Source organism: Pseudochaenichthys georgianus, chromosome 5, assembly GCF_902827115.2.
Source record: "Pseudochaenichthys georgianus chromosome 5, fPseGeo1.2, whole genome shotgun sequence".
Taxonomy (NCBI): Eukaryota; Metazoa; Chordata; class Actinopteri; order Perciformes; family Channichthyidae; genus Pseudochaenichthys; species Pseudochaenichthys georgianus.
The window spans coordinates 35,145,260-35,164,708 of record NC_047507.1 but is presented as its reverse complement, the minus strand read 5'-3'; the positions used below and the strand labels follow the sequence as shown (position 1 = coordinate 35,164,708).

General features: G+C 40.2%; 2 protein-coding genes across 2 annotated transcripts in view; one reads left to right on the top strand and one right to left on the bottom strand.

Annotated features, from left to right (window-relative positions):
- The window catches only part of slmapa (sarcolemma associated protein a), an 82,249-nt gene extending 69,313 nt beyond the window's left edge, over window positions 1–12,936 (bottom strand). Inside the window, exons 1-2 of the mRNA XM_034082885.2 lie at window positions 12,530–12,936; window positions 11,189–11,615 (exon numbers count right to left, since the gene is read on the bottom strand). Coding sequence (XP_033938776.2) covers window positions 11,189–11,386 — 198 coding nt within the window. The 5' untranslated portion in view covers window positions 11,387–11,615; window positions 12,530–12,936. The remainder of the gene's footprint in view (window positions 1–11,188; window positions 11,616–12,529) is intronic.
- A 3,324-nt stretch (window positions 12,937–16,260) lies between these two features.
- dennd6aa (DENN/MADD domain containing 6Aa) overlaps window positions 16,261–19,449 on the top strand; it is a 30,979-nt gene continuing 27,790 nt past the window's right edge. Inside the window, exons 1-3 of the mRNA XM_034084144.2 lie at window positions 16,261–16,767; window positions 18,014–18,052; window positions 18,226–18,268. Of these exons, the coding sequence (XP_033940035.1) occupies window positions 16,537–16,767; window positions 18,014–18,052; window positions 18,226–18,268 (313 nt within the window). The 5' untranslated portion in view covers window positions 16,261–16,536. The remainder of the gene's footprint in view (window positions 16,768–18,013; window positions 18,053–18,225; window positions 18,269–19,449) is intronic.

Below are 19,449 nucleotides of genomic sequence, written 5' to 3'. Positions count from 1 at the left end.
TCTTGGACCCTCCCAAAGCCCCTTCCCCCTCCTCCCTTCTGTCAAGCGACTTTGTTGACCACTTTGAAAAAAAGGTTGATGATATTCGCTCTTCTTTTTCTGACTCACCTTTACTCACCGCTGGGTCACCAGAGATCACCTGGGTCACCCACACACTAACCTCCTTTTCCCCTCTCTCTCCAAGTGAGGTTCTTACCCTCATTACCTCTGCCTGTCTGCCTGGAGGTTTGAAGGGATTGGGTCCAGAGGACAGGTGGTAGACCTGTCCTCTGGACCCTATCCCTTCAAACCTCCTTCAGACTATTGCTCCTGATATTCTACCGTTTCTCACCCATTTCATCAACACTTCTCTAACTTCTGGTCACTTTCCAAACAGTCTCAAGGAGGCAAGAGTAAACCCTCTCCTAAAGAAACCCACTCTCAACCCGTCTGATGTTATAAACTACAGGCCTGTCTCTCTCCTCCCGTTCCTGTCTAAAACACTTGAACGCGTAGTCTTTAAACAACTCTCCTGTTATCTCCATCAGAACAACTTTCTGGATCCGCACCAGTCTGGTTTCAAGGCAGGTAACTCACAGAAACTGCCCTCCTTGCTGTCACTGAGGAACTGCACACGGCTAAAGCAGCCTCCCTCTCTTCTGTCATCATCCTTTTGGACCCGTCTGCTGCATTCGACACGGTGAATCATCAGATCCTCCTTTGCACTCTCCAAGAACTTGGAGTTTCAGGCTCTGCACTTTCCCTCATCCCCTCATACCTCAAAGACCGTACCTACAGGGTAACTTGGAGAGGGTCGGAGTCGTAGAGAGTGAGTATCGGCCGATCTCGATCGGTGACCGATCGGAGCATCCCTAGTTTATTTAATAAAAGAGCACATGTTCAATGTGAAAAGTGACAGTAGATAGTTTAGTTGCAATTTGGTGCTATGTTTGGCAGGAGACTGAGATGCTTCCAAATTATAATTACTTGACATGCAGTGAACTTCTTTATTTATAAAAATCTGCATACTCTAAATAAACTTTTCTCTTCTAATTTACTGCTCATCAGACAGTGACTTTCATTAACACAAGTTATGAAGTCAGTTATGTCAAATATTGCTGTTGAATTGAAAACTGACAAAATTGAAGGGTTTAGAGTCAGAGCGTAAAGAAAAGGTGAGTTTTTTTACATCTATTGAATCAATATTCGTTTTTAAAACAAGGATTGATTAAAAAAATATCTGCAGCCTTTCATGTAACACTACATATTGGTGTCCTGCTACAGTGCCTGGACGCAGTATTACTATCTCTGAACACACACACGTGCGTTGTGCACAGTGCCAGTACAGAGTGTGCCAGGTTGCCTTTTCTTGCCAACAGCGTCTTATTCCATATATAAAGAGAGTTACAGAGCCGAGTCCTGACAGTGTGTAACAGCGCTCCGTGCTGTGTTAGTATTCAGATTGACGACGCCACTACCCTGCAGAGGATTACTGATACCAGACCACACCTCTGCTGTCTGCAGTCTACATTGTTAACATTATGATGTTTGTTTGGGGAAATTCTCTCTAGAGCTATGATAAAACATCCTGGAAAAGGAATTGCTGTTGTAACAAGATTGTAACACCCCAGTGCAATAGCTGCATGAGGTGCTATTCAAGTCCATACATCTATTTATTTTGATCTTAAATCAACATCACAAAATGATGAAGACATGCTTTTGGACAAGATAGGCTCTAAAATTGAAAAACAGACAAAGATTTAGATTCAGCTATTCTTCTTGAGTATTTCCTGAGGGTGGATCAGGAGACGCTGTGAACAATAACACAATTCAGATGAAAGAATGTGGACGTTCTAATAAGTAATGAACCTGTTGCTAATATTCATAGTACCTAATGAAATCAGGGAGAAACTAAACATCGCTGCCAAACTGTTTTTCCAAATTATTTTAAATAAAACCCCAGTGGCGTATGCAGAAATAAAAGTGTGCCATCTCAGTTAATGAAGTGATTTGTAAATAAAAGTAAAATTCATGTTTGTTGTTGTGTTAACTCTCCTTAAAAGCCGTTGCATCTGACAACAATCAGGACAACAGGGGATTCAAAGGTTCAGAGTGATAGGGCTAAATACAGAACATAGCAGACCCTTGAACCTCCATAAAAAAAAGGGTATAAAAAAATACACAAAATATAACATTACAAGGTTTCACCTGCTATAAGGGATATTCCCTCAGAGGTGCCAAGCACAGGCTTGTACTTGCAGCATGGTATGTTCAAACCATGATAAGGCTTCTTAAAGCATTCATTCACATTATACTTAAAATGTGGGTTTCCCCTTCATTCTTTTCAGTTCTCAACTCCAAATCCTCCACAGAATGCTGACCAAACCCGACACTGGCCTGCAGAACATTGCTGCAGACCCTGATATGAGGAATTGCACCAGGCAAGCAGTCCGCCAGCAGGGAAACAAGCAGGGCACGAGAAGACAAATGTAGCTCCAAGTAACATGGTTTCACACAGAGCTGCAACACTGATGCAGCTCAATGTACACTTAGGTGGGATAACACTTATCTGCTGATATAAGCTAAATCATCAGCAACAATGCAGAATGCACATGTTAGGATTAGGTGTACACAATTGAATGCATGTATATAACTGGATAACTTAAAAGCTAAGGTGGATAATATATTTTAGAAACACTTGTTTAAATCGTCTCTCCGTCAATCGAGTTTTCCACAAGCTGCTAGCTTCAGTGTTGTAGTCAAGTCACCAATTCACGAGTCCAAGTCACTCTCGAGTCACCACTCTTCGAGTCCGAGTCACCAAGGGAGAGTCGTAGTCGAGTCCGAGTCCAAGTCACCCAAGGAGTGTCCGAGGCGAGTCTGAGTCATCATTACCTGTGTCCGAGTCAGAGTCCAAGTCACCCAAGGAGTGTCCAAGTCGAGTCCGAGTCACCTAAGAAGAGTCCAAGTCAAGTCTGAGTCACAAATCTTCATGTATTAATATGATATATGTGTTGAAATGTAGCTGCTCCTCTACATTGCTTTTATCCTGTCATGTTATACTAATCTGTCTATTGAACTGCTGTGAAGCGAGTTTGGCTACAATTCTTGTCATAGGTGCTACACAAATATAAAGCTTATTACTAATATTAATATTATTATTTTTATTATTGTAAATGACCTTTAATATGTCTAACTATATTTAAAATGAGAAGTGATTATATTTGTATGCCAATATTTTCATATGGTAAAGTTTTCGTTCTGCACTTTTATTTTGATAGTAATAAGATCGGGACTCTTATTTTGAAGGAACTTTTACCTTTAAATCGGTTTACCAGTAAAGATTAAGCCCCAGAAAGCACATGGCTACTTGGCATGCAAAATGACCATTCTGCATGTTAAGTAAACATGTGCTTTCGTGTTATCAGCTGAATCTTTATTTATTGATTAGATCACCTGATGATAGTGTTCAAGACAGCCTACATGTCTTAACTCGATCCTTAGAGTAATGTGTTACAGAGCCTTCTCTTCAATATTGTTTCCACATAACGAGCATTTTGCGCTGCTCTTTCCCAATGTGGAAGCAGAATGTGTGAAAGCATACAGCACGATGCAGGGTGTGTCTCTAGACATCTTTAGACTGGAATAGCGGGGCCAAGTACGTGAACTCGCCTCACAGGTGCACACGCCAGGATAGAGGACATCAGACTCCAGAGAAAACTTGCTCGAGTCCGAGTCCAAGTCGGAGCGTCAATGTACAACTCGAGTCCGAGTCAAGTCATCGTACGCGATAATTCACGAGTCCAAGTCATCGTGCGCGAGAATTCACGAGTCCAAGTCATCGTGCGCGAGAATTCACGAGTTCAAGTCGCGTCCATCAGTGCGCGAGTCCGAGTCGAGTCACAAGCCCCGAAAATCGGCACTCGGGTCCGAGTCGAGTCCAAGTCCAGGACTCGAGTACTTCAAAGCTGTAGGTAAATAAAGTGTAGATAATATATGTGAAATTATTTTTGGGAAGTTGCTTTGGAGTCAGTGTTGCTAAATTAGTGAATTTGTCTCTAGATTTAGAAACTTGTGCTGCTAGCTTCTTTTATAGGAAAAGAGTCTGTCACGTTCAGGTTTTCGGTTGGATTATTTAAAAAAGTGGTTTACTCTTGCTGACTTCTCCAATATTTCTTTCCAAACCTTTGATGAATACATCTGCATTACAGAGATCTTCACACTGAGTTTTGAGTCTGGCTGAAGTCATTTTTCTCCAATACATTACGTTGGTTTGAGAAATATAAAAAGATATGCACACATATTTTCCTAAATCTTTCTCTTTTCACAAAGAAGCCAAGCTCCATAATTGTATACTCTGTAACATTTAACATCTGCATGGTGAGAAAGTTACTAAGTACCGTCAAATACAATTCAAACTGTTGCATTGCAACATTACCGCCACCAGCACGGTTATATGGTTTTTTTGTCTTGTTTTCATGGAATGTAAACACACTCCAGCTGGGCTTGGCATATGGTTTCTGTAGCACTAATGATGAAAAGAGAGAGCCATACATGGAAAATATGTTGAGATAGACTCCAGTTGGAAGAAAAAAACATGTAACTCTTGGATTCTTATCAACAAAAACGATTAAATGTATCTCTAATCACATTTCAATCTGGAGACAGTTCCTCAACAGAGGAAGGAAGAAGTTAGCATCCGTAAATGACATAGCACTCATCTGACTGTCTAAAGAACTGCAGCCTGTCTGATTGGCTGGATCTCGACCCCCCTAGCACAGTGGTTCCCAAACAGAGATCCCAGGACCTCCAGGGTTAAGAAAGAAGCAGCTGTGTCTGATCTGACCTTCCCATGATGGCTGCTGCTTAAATAAGAACACACTTCATTATTCCCTTCAAAAGCCCTTTAGATATTCGTCCCACCAGCTGTGCTTGTGTCATTTAGTTCATCCTTCCTTCACAGTAGTCTGTGTCAAGGCAACGGCCCCAGAGGGAGGCCGGGCCATCAGCGAGCCACAGTACATAACATGCACCATCCTTAATCACATTTCAGTCTGGCTGAAAAACAATAAAACTGACCAGTAATAAAAAACATGATGTCATCATGTTGTGATTTTTCCAGCAGCTCCAGTCTGAGCATGTTACATTAAAAGAGCAAGAGATCTTACAGTCAGAGCAGCACCGGGTCTGATGTTCAAAAATATAACATCAATAATAAAGCAATCTGGTGGATCAGCAAGCCCAGTGATTGGTTCATCAATCACAGGATGCGACCAATCACACCCTTTCTCTCCAGTGCACACGTATCACACAGACAAGATGGAGGTGAAAACTGAAGGGCACAAAAGCCATCAGATAGTTTTCATATGTGCAGTAAAACACGTTTCCTCATTTATTGTTATTCTGCTTTTAGCTACTGCACGGGATTCTGATCACTGTGGCCTTCATCACAACGCAACATTATTCAGGTGAAAGCAACAAACTCTGCTTCAACATCTTAGAGCAAGTGAAACTGTAATCTGGTTTTTAAACCAACGGCACACTCATGTGACAAACACAGTTCTTACTACAAGAGGAAGCTACAGTTATGAGTTAGGCAAGTCAGGTCTATTTGCTTATTCCAGGTCTCTGTGCCAGCCAGAGAGGCGGGACCTTCTCAGATTACAGGCAGGTGCGAAAGAACGCCAGACACAGACTGAAGCAAGCAGCAGCGCTGAGCGGCAGAGCCATACATGTGTTAAACCGAAGTTCAATAAACATCCCTATCCCCTATGCTGAAGTTGCAAAAACACCACGATCTTATGATCCAATTCTATCAGTTTCCCAGTTACACAGCGTCTCGCAGCGGAGTAACTGTGGTGCGGAGGGAGGGGCTGCGAGTGGAGCCTCGCAGTTGTTCAGGTTGATATGTGAAGCTCATTAGCTACTAGCTAGCCAACATGTATCTAGCAAATGTTGATTAGAAGTGAGGCTACTAGACTAATTAGGTCTACTGTAATAGCCTCACTTTTAATAGTTTGCAAAACATTAGCTAGCACTAGTGTTTTGCAGTTGCTAGCAGCTTATTGGGATTGTATGAGATAGACAGGCATTGGTTTGATATAACAACTTAAGCATTATTGTTAGTTAAGCATGTCAGCCTGCAGCCCCACTTCTTGTCTCTCTCTAACTCATAGCAGATGGCTGCACTAAAGAAAAGGGCACAGAGAGGAAACCAGTTGTAAGATGTTTAAAAGTTCATTAAACATAATATATGCTTAAATGCATTTCAAAGAAGTTGTGTTGGAGTTTGTGTTATTCTACATTTTGACAACAAGATTTTCTGATTTTACTGCAAATGTATATCGGTTCCAAATATTGGTTATCGGTCTCCTTGATTACTAATAATCGGTATCGGCCTTGAAAAAGCCATATCGGTCGATCCCGTGTGTGTGTGTGTGTGTGTGTGTGTGTGTGTGTGTGTGTGTGTGTGTGTGTGTGTGTGTGTGTGTGTGTGTGTGTGTGTGTGTGTGTGTGTGTGTGTGTGACACAAGTCTGTTTGTGTGGGATCCATATCTCTAAAAGTAGGGTATCAAACACATCAAAACCAAAGTCCAAAAACACTTTTAAACATTGGCTGACATTATTTGATGATGCAGAAAGCTGCCAAAAATAAGTACTTGTTTAACAATTGTATAGCATTAAAGTTCAAGAAAGGATGGTTTGCGGACAAAAAAAACTGCTTTTTCTTCAATTCCTGTATTTTTTCATATATCAATATATATCGCAGGGGAAGAAAATATCGCAATGTCAGTTTTTTCCAATATCGTGGAACACACGCAACACACGCAACACACACACGCAACACACGCAACACACGCAACACACACACACACACACACACACACACACACTTTCAAAGTCTCAGCATGCCACACACTTGGGTTAATATGGTGGCTGTCTCAGCCTGTTGAACCTGTTCTACAGAGAAACTACAGACACACTGAAGTACAAAACAGATGCAGCACACAGACCTGAGGCCTGTACTACAAAGCCGGATTTCCGCTTAGCGAGGTAACTTCAGGGTTAATTCTGGGTTTCCGGTCCTGCGACGCTGGTTCACTTTTTACCGGGCTAGAACTCCATGGTAACTTATGCTGAATGGCAAGCCTGCTCCGGAGCAGATTTGGTTCCAGGATAAGAGCTCAACTCAGTGAAAGCACCGCCTGCTGACCAATCAGAGCTCCGTGTGCGGAGTTTAAAGTGATCAAGTCATATTACAGGAGAAAGGAAATACAGAAAAACTGCCGTTGCAGGAAAGACGGCCGGCAAAAATCACCGACTGTGTGAACGTGAACATGAATAGAATATCACCTCCATCTTCAGAGCAATCTGACTATTATAACATTAGCGTTAAGAAAGCTTACTTAAATATCGGCCACAACATAAGTAACCGGATCAAAGTAACATTACGTACAGTCGGCGAGTGCAGGCGTCGATGTGTCCCATTATCATTCATATCACATCATAATGTATAGGGATGCTCCGATCAGGGTTTTTGGGGGCGATCGCCGATCACCGGAATCAGAATCGGCCGATCCAATCATAGGGTGGTGGGGGCTATGGGGATCTTCCATTTAAAAAGTGATGTTTAAAACTCAGTTAATGGGGCTCATTTTTATATTGCTTCAGTTTATAATCGTAACGGATCGAAAAGTTCAGATTAATTTTTCAATTCATGATGCGCTTCCACAAACAACATAATTATTAGATTCAAATGACGTCCATTATTCAACTTTAAATTAACTTTGGATAATAATGACAATAACACGGGAGAAATGAGCAGAAGCGCTCTCTTTTCCTCTCTCCCTCTCTCTTCTGACAGCATCGTCTCATGCAGCTCACTAATCCAATAATGAGTGACCCGACAGTTTAGCTTGTTCCAGAGGTAGATAAACTAGCCAAGTGTGTCTAACTCTTAGTGTGTGTGTTGCTCCACTCACCGGTCCGTCACAGCGGGCGGAGCTGCAGGATTTCTGCTTCACACACGTTGCATACCGCTATTTTATTGTCTTTTTCGGACACCTAGAAAAACTGCCAGACCGGTGGAGCCATTTTGGCGAGCTTGTTTTGCCGCGCACAGTCTCATGTATTCTGCGTCATCTAATCGGCTCTCCTGATCGGCCCTTATAGAGAGCACCGATCTAACTATTAAGAGTGAATATCGGCCGATAAGGATCGGTGGCTCCGATCGATCGGAGCATCCCTAATAATGTATCTTATATTTCCTTATCTGAGTCGGCTTCTTGAGCCATATCTGGCCGTGCGACACTTACAGTGTCACATACGGTATGCAGAAGTAGGGCTGCATGATTCTTGCTCAAATGTGAATCACGATTTTCCTCCATAAGAATTGAGATCACGATTCTCACACGATTCTCATCGTTTCAATGAAAATATTTATTGCACTCTTACTCTTAGACGTCACGTGAGTACAATGAATTTAAACAGACAACATTTGTCTCTCTTGTAACAAAAACATAACTTTGTCTTTAGTCTGTAGTTGCTGAATACTGAACAAACATTACCAACATTCAAAATGTGGCACCTGGAGCCAACTATTGTGGCTTCAAACAGACACCATCAACATCAAAGTGCTGGACTTAAATCCAAGTCTCAGTTTCTTGTAGCAAAAACATAGAGTAACTAAAATGAATTTGACAGCCAACTACTGTGGCTTTAAACAAAGTGCTCGACTTAAACTCAAGTCTCTCTGGTAACAAAACATACAGTAACTAAAATAAAGATATTGCTGCTGCCTGAGTGCTGAACATAAAAAATAGAATTTTTGCAGCTTTATAATAACAGAATGTAAACTTTGCAGTAGCACCTGTCCACAGTGACATGACACCCAACTACTGTACAACAACACCAACCTGTTTGTTACAGGGAGGAATGCACTTCAGTTACTCAAAACACCTCACCACAGTGCTGAATATAAAACAAAACAGTCACAGCTTTAGAATAATAATATAAAAAAAAGACTAGCTGCCTAGCACCCAGTTCAACTACTGCACTTAAAGGTTCTTGTACTGAAAAAAACATAAACTTAAACAAAGTGCTAGACTCCACTGAGTAGTAATGTCACTGAATCAAAAGGATTAACTTAAATACTGCAGTCAGTACTGAATATAAAAACGGAACAGAACATAAAATTACAGCTTCAGAATAAATGTAAATAAAGCCTAGCTGCCTAGCTACTAGCACAGTCCATCTACTTTTCCAACGCTTCTGTAAACATACTGCCGGCTCCTGCCCTCACGTGCTGCAGTCAGTGAGTGTTGCCAGGTATACTTATTATAAGCCACATTGGGCTTATCTTTCTGTAAAGTTGCTTGGTAGTAAGTAATAATGGCTGTTGCGGTTGTGAGCTTGTAGACCCGACATGTATAGGTTTAAAGTGCTCATGTTCTTTTGCGCTTGTTTCCATAGACCTGGTTGCTTATTCCTTCCGCAAAAACTGGCAACACCAGTGGCTGCAGCGTAACACTGCATGAGAGGAGGAGAGACAGACAGAACACTACCATTTGCATGCGATCATGGTACTTTAATGTTAAATGTATAGAGTATATTTGCTTTACATCGTTTAAGTATGATTGACATTGCAAGTTGGTATTATTCACAAGCAAAATAATTAAAAAATGTAAAAAATATCCCCAAAAAAAAAAATCAGCTTGACGTCATAGGATCGCCGTAATTTAGAAATGAGATCGCATAGGTGTCTGAATCGAGATCACGATCCTTTTTCGATTAATCGTGCAGCCCTATGCAGAAGTATTATTTTAAGCAACACATTAAGTTGACAAAACACTCGAGTCAAATGTAATTAAAGTCAGATCCACTCGTGTCTTGGACGGGGCAGTGATATCATAAATGTACGCATTCAAACACTTTTTCTTTTACCAGCTGTGTTCACCTTGCAGGTGCAGCTATGTGGCTTTGATCCTGGATAAAGTGTTAAAGTCATGGATGTTTAAAGTTTAACTTCTTCATATTTGTCTAATATTATAGTTTACTTTTCATTCAGGAAGTATGACGCTGCGCTGTCCCGAACAAACAACAAATATGTGTTTTAGACTAGCTCATACCGAAGACTCACAGGCCAGGTTTTTAAGGACTTTCTTCAAGTAGGATAGGTATCTTTGAAGGGTGGAACATAATTCCAGTATCGATCCAGACTTCATTTTGTTTTGCTTTTTTCCTGCTTTCCTTGCTTGAGGAACAGAATCTGTTTGTTTCTTCTAACTCTTAATCCCTTGAGTTTTGGGAACATTTCCTGTGCTCAATTGGGATTAAACATGACCCTCCAGTTCAGTATAGAGTTGGATAAGTTTTAGAGGCCGAAACACTCCAGAGTTTAAGTTTTCCCTCCAAACATGCTTGCTGTGAATAACCCTTGAAGAAACTGAATCTGTTCAGGCCAGAGCAGAGCAGAGTTCAGTCGGGAGAAGGTCTTGCTTCAGGGTGTTATCATGTCAAAGAGTACATGTGCGTTTGTGGCAGTACTGATGACCCTATAAACTTGGCTGAAAATTATTTTAAGGGGGCTTTTTGATGAGATATGGTCCTTGAGGCTATTGTCAAGACTTGCCTGCTGGAGATTTTGGATAATGTGTGAACAAGTAAATAGTTACTTTTCATCAGTGTGTGAAGATTAGGGCTGAACGATTAATCAATTTTAAATCGCGATTTGAAATGATGCGATTATCAAATCGCAAAGCCTGCTATTTTTTTTTACATTTTTATTTGTTTCTTGTGTGTCAGTCATCCACACCAATCAGAAGTGCTGTGCTCCACATGTACCAGCCATTGTTAACCAATCAGAAGTGGCCCATGATAGAAGGTGATAGACAGATTGATCCAATCACCTGCCAAGTATTTTTGAAAGTGCCTGCCCTTTGCATGTTGATGCGACCTTCCTAGCCAGAGATATGGTCACATTTTACAATAAACTTCGGTTGGGTCGCTTAAAAACAAATATCGCAAATCGAAATCGCAATCGCAATATTTGTCAGAAAAATCGCAATTAGATTTTTGCCCAAAATCGTGCAGCCCTAGTGAAGATGTACACCAAATCGCTCTGGAAATCGAAAGGGTAGTCACTCCTCACACTCCTGTTGGGAAAACACAGCAAGGCAATGTCAGCTTAGGCATAAGTATCTTCTCTTACCTTGCCGGTCTTGTGGTCGAACCAAACCAGGGCATGATTTCTGGACAGCACCTTGCAGTCAAAGGTGGCGTTGTTCTGGGCCGGCCGACACCGAGCCACAGACCTGCCGATCTTGACTGGCTCATCCAGGTACACATGCCGCTCCTGGAATGGATGCGAGTTTGGTCGGCAGGCGAACACAGCCAACGCTGAAGGCATTGACTTTGGCTTTAGAGTGTTACTCCAACCAGACACGAGGGACAGGTTTTCTTGATCCAGATTGGCAGTCTTCTGTTGCAATCCCCAATGGATAAATGTACAATATCTGTGGCCTATATGTAGGCCGAACTGTTAGTCCTCTAAGTTCCTAGGCACTAACTAATAAACATTGTCCACTGTGCACAGCCCGGGCTGCACTGCCTTCCCTCTTCGATTCAACAAGACTCCCCTGTGTTTGAAACAAATGAAAATAAAAAACAAACCAACAGGTATAAAAAAGACAAGACATTCCTCTTACTGACTGTCCACCAAAGCTACATAACGATACTTATATATCTGACAGCACTATGTACAGACCAAGGTGCCATGTGTCACGACATACATGACTGAGTATAGCACTGACAGCCTGGAAAACAGCCTCCCACGTCCATCAAACTATTCCAGCACTGAACCAGGCGAGGGATTGGTGTTTAGCCCCCCCAATATAGCAACAGTTCACACTAGTAACCGTGACTACAAAATTAATTAGTTGTCAATCCAGGAAGCTATATGTCTAGCATATTTTGGGAACGGTTAATATTATATTGCACTTTCTATGTGTTGTCTTGCAGCAAGCTAACAACGGGCACACACTCCAATGTGCAGTCGGTTTACACACATTTAGTAATGTGTCATGTTAAATCTATTCGTCATTTACAGCCGTAATCAGAGTGACATTGTTGCCCTGATACAGGGAACCTTAGCTAGCTACCTAACGTTACCACTCCCTCCACACAACACCTATAAGGTCGCTAACAACACCTAGCAAGAGTAAACGCCAAAAACACCCCTGAGTTTTTCAACATTAACGGCAATTTGGCCAACTAAATCAGCCCAGTGTCCACTTCTAGTCTAATTTGGTAAGTGCAAGAGGCTTCAAAACACTCAGCCGGGATGAGCGGGGGATTAGCAGGTCTTCTTGTGCAACTAAAATGCTAATTGGCTAGCTCGCTAGTGGACAGGCAAATCGCTCACTCGGCCAACGTTTTCTGGCGTTGTACCAACAAGCTAGGATAGGCTAGGCTAGGCTAATGAGTGCTGACAAACTTTATCAACCAGGTCTTCAAATGTGTTTCCCCCACCAGACTCAATCAGTTCGCTTACCGGATGGAGGCGAAATGCCATCCCTGTCTCCTGGAGCAAATATAAGCAGCAAGCTAGCCCGCCGTTTGGCTACTACGGAGCCCTGCAAGCGAACGTTAGCATTAAGGTGGTGAGCTAACTGAGCAGCTAGCCGGCTAACTGACAGTCAGACGCGGAAAAATCAGGGGAGTTTCTTGACTGCGGGTCCTCCTCACGCATCACACACCAGCCCGATTATCATCCAGGAAAAAACTCCGTTAAAGCCACAAGTTGCGCCGTCGTCGTCCGTGTTTTCCAATATATTTGTTAAGTTAAAGTCGTTGCCTTCCCACTGTTTTCGGGAAGGAATCTAGAAGAAGTTGTCCTCCTCCACAAGTCCCAGCCGCCATACTGTAACTAGAGAGCAGGCAGGCGGGGTGCGTTCACGGCCCGAGTCACATCAACTCCACTCTCCGACCGCTGAGCTCATTAATCAGGGACCCTCAACATTGGGTCCGGGGACCTCCAGGGGTCTCTGGCCCTCTGCCAGGGGGCCCGTTTAAAGTATACCGATTCATTATAAGTATAAGATATCAAATCTTTTTTTTTTTCCTCTTATTGTTTTTACAAATGGCTTCAAAGTTCAACATACCGTATATGTATTTTTTATTTTGTTGTAATGGAAAATAGTTTATAGACTTGATTTTACTGACTTTTCTGTATATTCAGATCTATTGTGAACATTTCATGTTATTTTTTTTGTAATAGTTTTATATTTTTTCAAAATGTGCTTATTTTTTTAATGTAGTTATGTATGCACAATTATACACAAATTCCTCGTTTAAACCTGATTCTGATTAAATCACGTTCTTGTCAACCAAATTGTATATTTTTTTAATTAATTGAATCCATTCATCTTAAGCCATTGAGTGTCGGGTTATGTATTTATGATTTTCTTTTTTGCTATAGTGAGTTTTAAAAAGTTGTAATCTTGTATGCCACTTGAACAGTGGGATTTGCATTTTACAGTCCCTGCAACACCCCAAATAATTTGTTTAACTAATATGGAAATATGAGTTAAACAAATAAATTCATAATTGAATCAGTAATATGTTTGAGATCCCATAGTCTTGATTTTACATAAAATAAAAGTTAATTTGGCTAAACAGACTATGAACGCTATCGAAGGCTATTTAAAAAAAAAAAATCATAATTTCAACTACCAGGATATTTGAAAAGTGAATTTACAGTAGTAACTAAATTAAAAGCGGTTTTCCTGTTCTGCTGATCTCGGATATCTATAACAACTGTGTTTCAAAGTAGGCATAGTGATTTAGGCTTCCACTTGTTTCAAGATACTCAGGGAGGGTAACTTTAAAAACTGTATCGATTGCTTTGTTACAGTACTTTTTCTAGTTTGGTTTTAACATTTAAACACAAAACTGCAGCTTTACAGTAGTGAGAAGACCAACTTTTTCCACTCCCACTATTGTGAGGTTTTTATCCAGGTGACTTGATTTACGGCCTGGGACAGAAGGGTGGGGTGGGGTGACGTGTGAGGGGATCAAATTCTGCTTATGGCTAAAGAAAAGTCCCTGCTGTGTTCTGGTGAACCGACAGCTGAGTCCAAATCAATGCTGCATGATACAGTAGGGAGAGAAGTATGGGAGGATAAACACCACAAGGCAACTGCGTAACTGCTCATTTATTTAATTCAGTCATTTTGAACAGCAGATAAAACATTCACATTTAATTGTTACGGTTTAAGGTTTGTGCAACAAGTTTTCCACTCAATTTTGGCACAGATTAAACAAAGTACATAACTTTATGTTCTCATGCAAAGAGAGACTTTCCTCTTTACAATTATCTGGTGTAATAAGAATATAATTGAGATTATTTGATGATGAAAACCAAATCATTATGGTTTCAGTTAGCCTAACTGTTGGTGCAGTCTTTCAAGTTAGTCAGGAAGGAATACAAAATTATTCTGGCAGTTCAGTCTTGCTCAGAATTTGTTCATGTTTTTCACAAAATGTAGTTAATTTGACAATTTGATTTCACAATCTTGGCAGAGAGGCAGAGACTGGAATTATCTGAAATGTCTTAATTTTTGCTTCTCTCATTCATGTTAACGCACACTTTTCTGCAAAATTCATGCAGGTAATTATTGCCTTAAAATGAATGTAATAGTAATATTAACATAAGTTGCAAACTTACTATTCTTTCTCAATTTGTGAACATTCAAAGGAAATATAATATTTTGGGAAATAGGATAAGTTTTTTTATAATTTAGTTTTTACAGCATAGACCATTTTTATTATTCCTATTTCATATGTTGTGAATATATAAGCAACAACTGTAAAAGACAAAAAAAGGACGAAGCAAAATAAAAAGGCAAACCTTTAAAAAAATACTTTTAAAGTGCACAGTTAATTGATTTCCATTAGATACACATTTTATAAAATACAAAAATCGTGAATGATTGGATTTCTTAACAAGCTGTTAGCTTAACATAAAGACTGGAAACCGCTAGCCCAGCAGAAAACTCCCAGCACCTCTCAAGCTAACTGTCACCTTATATCTTGATTGTTTAATCCTTAAATAGAAAATGTTGCTCCTGGTCCAGATTTTAGTAGGCTACTGGTCCTGGTATTGATCCTGGTCCGAATCCTTGCAGCCAGGCCCTCCTGCAGAGCGAGCAGGGGGCCAGCTGTCACTGTGCTAACACTTTGACTATTATTTGAGATTTAACAGCATCTTACTGTGTTTAGCTGCCCCGCCTGACATCACATCGTTTGACAAGAGGCTTTTTGTTAGTGAAAAGCGCATCACAAAAAAAAGTAATCCATTCAAACCTATTTTAAAACATTTGTTATAAAGGCAATAGTTTGTATAATGTAGTTATGTTTGCTATTCTACTTCAGCTTCATATGTAGCACTTTGTAACACAAAGTGAAAAGTTAATATATACTGTATAGTTTATTGTGATTTCAACAATGAATTAAATTGTTTTAATTGGATCGGGGTATAAAAACCAAAAAAGCTTCAGAACCATACAGAATAATATACATAACTAGTTAAATAAAAGTTGGTATCATTATTACTAAAGGTATACTGTAAAACAGTATTACTAATTTAGAAAATAATTGTGACATTTATGAATGTTTCTATGTTTTTTTTATATATGAACTCCCCTAGACAAGCTACAACTGCATTTCGTTGTAAACTACAGCCATGTGTTGCATAATGGCAATAGATTCTCCCTAAATCTTTCAATCCCCTTACTTAAAAAGTGGATTTATGTCACAAGTGTAGGGTTAACAGGGGGTCTACCCCTCCCTCCTTAGAGCATCCACACTCTGTTTAATCTGTTTGTTCAGTGATAGAGATATTAAAGGATTTAGAAAAAGCTGCTTTACTGCTTTTTTCCTGACTTGGACTAAGATTTGGACTGTAAAGTAATTAATTTGATTACGTGATTCACAATCATTGTTAAAGATGTGAACAATTCACATGCATCAGATTGGTTGTAAATAACATATGATAGTTAAACATGAACACAAGGTAAGTGAGAACCACAATTGACTTGTGCAGTACTTTTAATCATTGTTCATTGGTCAATCATTGGTCATAATAGTCCATCATACTTAACGTTTACTGACATTAATTACATTGAAGTTTACCTGCTGTTCTTATTTTTTTTACACATTTTAAAACTTTATCGAAAACCACACATTTTGTGATGAATATATTGGTGGGATTAATATGCACAATTTTTGTGTGTGTATTGTAATATGAAAGGGGTGAATACAATATTCCACCGTCTGCGGTTGACTTGAATACAACGCAGTGCCAGGGACGGCTTTGCGTGATGACGTCCTACGTACACTCTTGCTACTATGCTAAGCGCTAGCTGAGAAGCTACTTTCTGTAGCTCTGCTTGTTGTTGTCACCTGAGGAGACACTAACTAAACATACCAATCTTAACTAACTTATCCAAGGCGTTCATATTCTCCGGAGCGTCTGAGTGTCCGTGTAGGGCCGTAGTCATGGCTCTACAAGGCCCAGAGGAGCTGGGGGAGCAGGTCGAAGAGCCGGAGGATCTGGACGACCAGGACGCTAGTAGCATCTCCCCGGCCGAGGAGATAACCATGCCCAGCGGGCCTGGGGGCGACGACGAGCCGGAGGAAGCTCTCCTGCTACCCTGGGACCGCTTCTCCGCCTGGCTACACTGCATTTGCGTTGTTGGCTTCGACCTGGAGCTGGGACAGGCAGTGGAGGTGAGCCACAATGATCCGAGTCACGTAAAACTCCTAATAGTGGTGTTGCTAAAAAAAATACTCAAGTTAGCAGTTATTTAAGGCCTTGACTATTCACTGGATTGCCACACGAAGATATCTACATGAAGCTGTTTGTTTAGTTCTCTGTGTTGTCCTTTTTAGCTCTAACACTGCTGACATGCACACACAGATGTAGAATAGTAGCTTCACTGCAAGATACCAAGTTTGTTAACTGATATAGTTTCTCGTAGCCAATTGGAATTGTGAGTGCTATCTTCTCAGGAGTCAGTCTACTCCAACAACATCAGCTCTGCCACTATCTCACGTTGAGCATTTTGCTGAAACTCTTCCTCTCTTTAAACGTATTCACAGCTTAATTTCGGGGAGTTGAGCAACGCATCTCTGTCATGAAGGGTTTACATTCAACACACCAAACACCCGTTGTCGTCACAGGTGTTTGGGATGCAGAAGAAATACAAAATACTGCATGTGTTAGTTAACAAGGTTAGACAGTGACCTGGTTTCAGGCTCCTGCAAGTCTGTCTGTTTCACTTTCTCTTGTGTAACTAGTAACATAAATACTCCACAACTTTTTTTTGTCACTTTTTATTGACTAAATATTGTGTAGTTGTGGTCTTGGCATAGAGTGTAAATAAAGAATGTATTCTATAATGTCAGCAAATTGTGAAAAAATTATTCCAAGCTCAAGTTTCCAGAGGCTAAGGGTTCTAGTTTTTGGGTAAAAAACCAAAACGTATTCAGGTAACACACTAATGCTGTTTATTTTTCTCACGATAGAATAATCAAGTTACCCAGAGGGAGTCAACAAAAGTACTCGTTTGACCTAACATTTTGACTTTTATTACATCACATATTCCAAAACTCTGTGCTTTAGACACATTTCAGTCATAATGCTGTAAATATCGCGTCATCTAGATATTTATGTTATTCTGAAATGAAAGGTGCATTAATCACTTATAATTCATTTATTAAACAATTGACATCCCCTTTAAAAATGTTACACTGTAGAAGGCAACATGTGTATTATAGTATGGTGACAAATCAAGCGCAACACAATGGAAGTAACAGAAAGTCTGGTGACATTTTTAAATACAAAAATATATATATATATATATATATATGTCCTAGTTTTTAAACCTGTAATGAGAATGTGCAGTTGTTTTATTTAGCAAAGTTGAACACTGTTTTTAGATGTGGGTTGTTAACTTGATAATCTGTCTTTCAGGTTATCTATCCTCATCACTCCAAACTGTCAGAGAAAGAGGTGAGTCACATTGATAAGCAATGAACACTTAATACCAGAAGTTTCTTTGTTTGTAATATATTTGTTCATACCGATCATCATTGTTCTCTTACTGTTTACTTTCTGTGTCCCTGAATCAACCCGAGATGAATTTATTAAAATAATTTAAACTAACGAAATAATTTATTTTTCAGAAAACAAGCATCTGCTACCTTTCCTTTCCTGACTCCAACTCAGGTGAGTTCCTGCTTCAGCCTTTTAAACTTGTCTCTGTACTCAGCAGTACAATCACGTCACTGTGGAGACTTTGCCTTAACTTTATGGTGACGTGCCAGATTAAAGAACGGTTATGTACGTTCCTGGGAATAGACACACTCTTATGTCGACATAAGACAGAAAAATATTCAACTCATCTTTTAAGTATTGGAATAAAGGCTGAAATGTACAGTACAGTAAGTCCCCCTTTTAAGAAATGCATAGTGTTGTATTTCTTATAAAGCTTGAGAGGGAATATTAAACGCTGGTTACTTTTTCAGTGTCCGCACTTCTGACCAATCGGTGCCTAAATGTTGGATTGTTAGTTTTCATAAAGTTACAGAAATTGTGAAACACCCACCATCAAGGTGGTTTCAGGTTGTCAGGCTGGTGACCTTTAACCTTTCCAAACAGATGGAGCGAACCACACAACATACTGTTGACCAAGATTATGCAGCAGGGCTAATCATCTCTATTCTTGCAAATGTGATTCTGGATGAGATCGTCTTGGCTCTGGCACAAAACCTAGGAGCTCTGGCTTCAGCAGTCACCTTTTCATTTAAATAATTTTGAACAATCAAATTACCTTTGATTTATACAGGCCAAAATAACAAATATGTTTTCGAGGGCTGTACAGACTGTACGGGAAACCTGGCAGCCCACAAGGTAATCTCCCAAAGAAACCCCACAATTAAGCGGGACAAATGGGAAGAAGCCGCAACAGATGTGGTGTTACGAAAAAAACAACATTACAAATTACAGTCCAAATGAGAACGTGAAAGAATATATCTTGAAATTGATGATGTTTGCGGTGTCAGCTAGTCAGAGGCCACTTTGAAAATTGTCATGAGTGTAACACTAGACTGGAGAAAAAGTTGTTGGGAGATTAGTTTACACACAAACTCTCTTTGGGATGGTGTGTGTTAGAGAGAGAGAGAGAGAGAGACTTTTTTCTCTCTGTGTCTTACTTCATCAGAGCTGCCATCATTTGTGTTCAGTCCACTTTTTTCTTCTTCTTTTTTTTAGTTTCTTAGGATCCCCATTAGCTGGTGCATAACAACAGCTAATCTTCCTGGGGTCCACAAATAACGTAAAACATGACATTCGACATTACATGACAATGATACAAATCGTGTACGGCGTCAATTTTCCTTCAAACAGTG